General features: G+C 52.2%; 1 protein-coding gene across 1 annotated transcript; it reads left to right on the top strand.

Moving 5' to 3' along the window:
* The first annotated feature begins 1,223 nt into the window (after window positions 1–1,223).
* HOXD11 (homeobox D11) lies at window positions 1,224–3,523 on the top strand. Its single transcript, XM_074215662.1, has 3 exons — window positions 1,224–2,203; window positions 2,243–2,444; window positions 3,257–3,523. Exons 1-3 carry the CDS (start codon window positions 1,763–1,765, stop codon window positions 3,490–3,492), a joined length of 879 nt encoding a protein of 292 aa, XP_074071763.1. The 5' UTR covers window positions 1,224–1,762; the 3' UTR covers window positions 3,493–3,523.
* The last annotated feature ends 223 nt before the right edge of the window (window positions 3,524–3,746 follow it).

Below are 3,746 nucleotides of genomic sequence, written 5' to 3'. Positions count from 1 at the left end.
CTTTTTTTTTGGAGAAGTTGCTCTCTCTCTCTCACTCACTGTCTCTCTCTTTTCTCCCCCCCTCCCCCTCCCTCTCTTTCCCTCTCTGTCCCTCTCTCTCTCCTTTACTTTGGAAAGCAATCTACACTCTTCCTAGAAGGTGAAACTCAGGTAGTAAGGTTTGTCACCTCTGGACAGAACAGATCTAGGTCCAGGCTTCTAAAGAAGAAAATGAGAATTCAGAGACGCTGGGGCGGCAATTAGAAAGCTCTTGTGTCTTTGCGGCAGAAGCATAGGGATTACAGTTTGCTGATCGACCCTCGCCCTAGAGCTTTGGGGCCCAGGCTGCCTGAATGAATAATAGTTTCCAATCCTAGGTGACCAAGTTCAGGTGGGGGGTGGGGGGTAAGAGAGAAGAGGGGAGAGAGATTTTGATGATAGAGTGTGTGGACTGGCTTCCAAAGAACCTCCCATTCCAGTACATGTTCGGGTTGGAGCATTATAGTCTCCTGGATGTGCCTTTGAGAGGGAGCAGGAGAGTGGGAAAAGACGAATGATGACTAATCTTGGGGGTTGAGTAATCAGAAGTGAAAACGTAAGTGTCTTCACCTAGTGAATTGGATTCCCCATCCCTTTGTTCCTCCTGAACCCTGGAACATTTAGGTTCCAGAAATGTCAGAGTCAGAGAAGCACTTGTGGCGAGTTTGCGCATCCCCCCCCCCCCCTTTGCTTTAGCACGCTGGTGTATAGGATGGTAGTGGTGATGAGGGTGATAGTGGAGATAGTGGTGGTGCTGGTGGTTGTGGGGATGTTGCTGGGGGTGGTGTGTGCATGTATGCTCGTGCACACTTGTGTGTGAGGGACATACAGAGACGGTGGGATAGACAGAACAAGGCAGAGAAAGAGAGAGAGATTAGGAATGAAGGTGCACGTGGATAGATCCTTGTCTGAATTCCATAATGAGATTTAATGAAAGGTCAGACTGGTCCCCGCTTTATTTCGAACCTTTGTGTGGTGGTTAGGAGAGGACTTGTAAAGCGAATTCTTAGAGCAGACTTAACATGTAAATCAGGGTTTCCTTTGCCTCAGTGAGTAGCTCCTCAGTTACGCCCCTTGAACAAGAAGCAACAAGCTTTGAGTGAGACTGTGAAAAAGGTGGTGGTCATTGGGGGTGAGGGACGCTGGACGGGGAGGGGGTTGTTTGGGTTTTTGGTTTGGTTTTTTTTAAAGGGAGATTTGAGAGTCTCACACCTTCACACCTTGTTCTTACGCTTCCTCTGGACTTTTCTCCTCCTGTTACCTCGGTGTATTTAAAGCAGAGCGGGGAAGGAGGGTTCCTGGGCGGCAGAAGATGAGGGGGGCTGAAGGCTGGCTGCAGATGCACCCAGTTGTCTCTCTTGCAAAGTGGAGCCAGAGCCCTGAACAGGCGCCGGCGCTCAGGTGATTCGCCTCCGGATCTACCTATGTCTCCTCGCCTCCCAGGGCTGGGCGGAGAAATCCGTCCCCTCCCCCTCCTTTTTGGGCTCCCCCCCAAGTGTGTGCCTGCCTCGGCGCCAGGAGAGATCCCGGGAAGTCTTGGTGAAAGACTGATATAGATATAAGGACATTTCTCCATGGAGTCACGTGACATAATTACCACCAGAATCAATCAAGATGAATTGCACGTCAGCACACGGTGGGGATTTTTTCTTAGTTGATCCTGTCCAAAGCCTCTTGTGCAATAGATGGATCTTGTTCAAGGCACGGAAATCTCCCGGTCGCTCGCCATCGCCCAGAGGAAGACATGACCGAGTTTGAGGACTGCGGCCCCAGCGCAGCCAATATGTATCTGCCGGGCTGCGCTTATTACGTGGCCCCTTCGGATTTCTCCAGCAAGCCCTCGTTCTTGTCGCAGACGTCGTCCTGTCAAATGACTTTCCCCTACTCCTCCAACCTGCCTCACGTCCAACCGGTGCGCGAAGTGGCGTTCCGGGACTACGGCTTGGAGCGCGGTAAATGGCAATACCGGGGCAGTTACGCTCCCTATTACGCGGCTGAGGAGGTGATGCATAGGGACTTGCTGCCGCCCGGGAGCCGGAGGGCCGACATGCTTTTCAAGGCTGCCGAACCCGTTTGCGGTCCCCACGGCCCCTCCGGCGCCGCCTCCAACTTCTACAGCACCGTGGGGCGCAATGGGATCCTGCCCCAGGGCTTCGACCAGTTTTACGAGGCGGCGCCTGGTCCCGCGTACCAGCAGCAGCAGCAGCAGCAGCAGCCTCAGCAGCCGCAACAGCAGCCTCAGCAACCGCCTCAGCCCAGCGGCGAGCCCGAGGGGGACGCCGAGAAGAGCGGCCTGAAGTCTCCGACCACAGCGAGTCCCTGCGGCAAAGCCCCCACGGGGCCGGAGCCCAAGGGGGCAACGGAGAGCGGCTCCGGTGGCGAGGCCCCCCCAGGGGAGGCGGGGGCGGAGAAGAGCGGAGGCTCAGGTAGGGACCTGGTTTAGGGGAGAAGGAGGAGGGAAGGGAGGAGGTGGGAGTGGGGGGGTGCAGCCGAGCCCGGGCCCACCCTCTGGCAGCCGGCGTTTTATGTGCCATTTTATAAGCATTCGAAGGAGTTTATATATCCTATAAGATTTCTCTACCCGTTGTAAAGTGTGTTTACGATAGGAAACCAATTTAGGTGGGCTTAAGGTATTCTTCGAAGAGGATATTAATTGTTGCAAAGAGGATTTTGTTTTTGGGGACCGGGAGCAGTTGAAAAGAGAAAGAAAAACTGTCTTGCAACAGTTGCTAGCAGGGTCACTAAAGGCATCTTCGTCCGGTCTTCGTTTCTTTTAAATGGGGGAGGGAAGGGGGGCGGCTAGTCATTAAACTGGACCTTATCCAAGCAACTGGAGGAAAGGCACCGAGAGATCTAAACAGCTCTTCCTCCACATGCATATATGTGTACAAATATACATATGTAAATAAAGGTCCCTCCATATGCATGTGTGTATGTATCTACGCACACATCTATTAGAGTTATACAAGCCTGCACACTAATTTCTCCTGGACCATATATCATTTCTGTAGAGACGCCCGGTCTTTTCAGAAGAATGAGGGGATGTCACTATCTATAGAAGGGGAGTCCAGCGTCCTGCCCCAGGATCCCTTTCCCCTAATAGAGGGACTGACCAGAGAGACCAGTGCATAGTTGGCCAAGTACAAGAGAATTCGAAGTTGTGCTCTGGGTAGCGAAGGAGAGCGCTGGGTGGTCTCAAGCTAGTCCTCTAGTATTTCTTTTCTCCCCTTCCTTTCAGTGGTCCCCCAGCGATCGAGAAAAAAGAGGTGCCCCTACACCAAATACCAGATCCGAGAACTGGAACGGGAATTTTTCTTCAACGTGTATATAAACAAAGAGAAAAGACTCCAACTATCTCGGATGCTCAACCTCACTGACCGACAAGTCAAAATCTGGTTCCAGAATCGCAGGATGAAAGAAAAGAAACTGAACAGAGATCGACTTCAATATTTCACTGGGAACCCCTTATTCTGAAAGATCAAGAAATCTCTTCCCCACCCCCCTCCCCCAACTCTCACTCACACTCACACTCCTCCCTTCATTCAGCCTGCCCGCCCGAGGCAAAAAGTCATTGGGTTTACGTGACTCATCTTCCCTTCGGAACTCCAAGCTTCATTTTCCACATTCTACTCGGTCAACTCGGTTACTTCCCAGCGATCAATGCCTGCAGAAGAGACCGGTGTCTTGGCGGATCGGATGCCTAATAAGGGGAAAATGGTAAATCCAAA

The sequence above is a fragment of the Macrotis lagotis genome, chromosome 1 (genome assembly GCF_037893015.1).
Source record: "Macrotis lagotis isolate mMagLag1 chromosome 1, bilby.v1.9.chrom.fasta, whole genome shotgun sequence".
NCBI classification, from domain to species: Eukaryota; Metazoa; Chordata; class Mammalia; order Peramelemorphia; family Peramelidae; genus Macrotis; species Macrotis lagotis.
This window is presented reverse-complemented; position numbering and strand designations above follow the sequence as displayed.

Bases quoted from the DNA above. Each gene is read 5' to 3' on its own strand.
- HOXD11 (XM_074215662.1), top strand. From the start codon at position 1,763: ATGACCGAGTTTGAGGACTGCGGCCCCAGCGCAGCCAATATGTATCTG. The intron at 2,204-2,242 runs GCGTACCAGCAG...CAGCCTCAGCAG, and splicing joins ACGAGGCGGCGCCTGGTCCC to CCGCAACAGCAGCCTCAGCA. The intron at 2,445-3,256 runs GTAGGGACCTGG...CCTTCCTTTCAG, and splicing joins GGAGAAGAGCGGAGGCTCAG to TGGTCCCCCAGCGATCGAGA.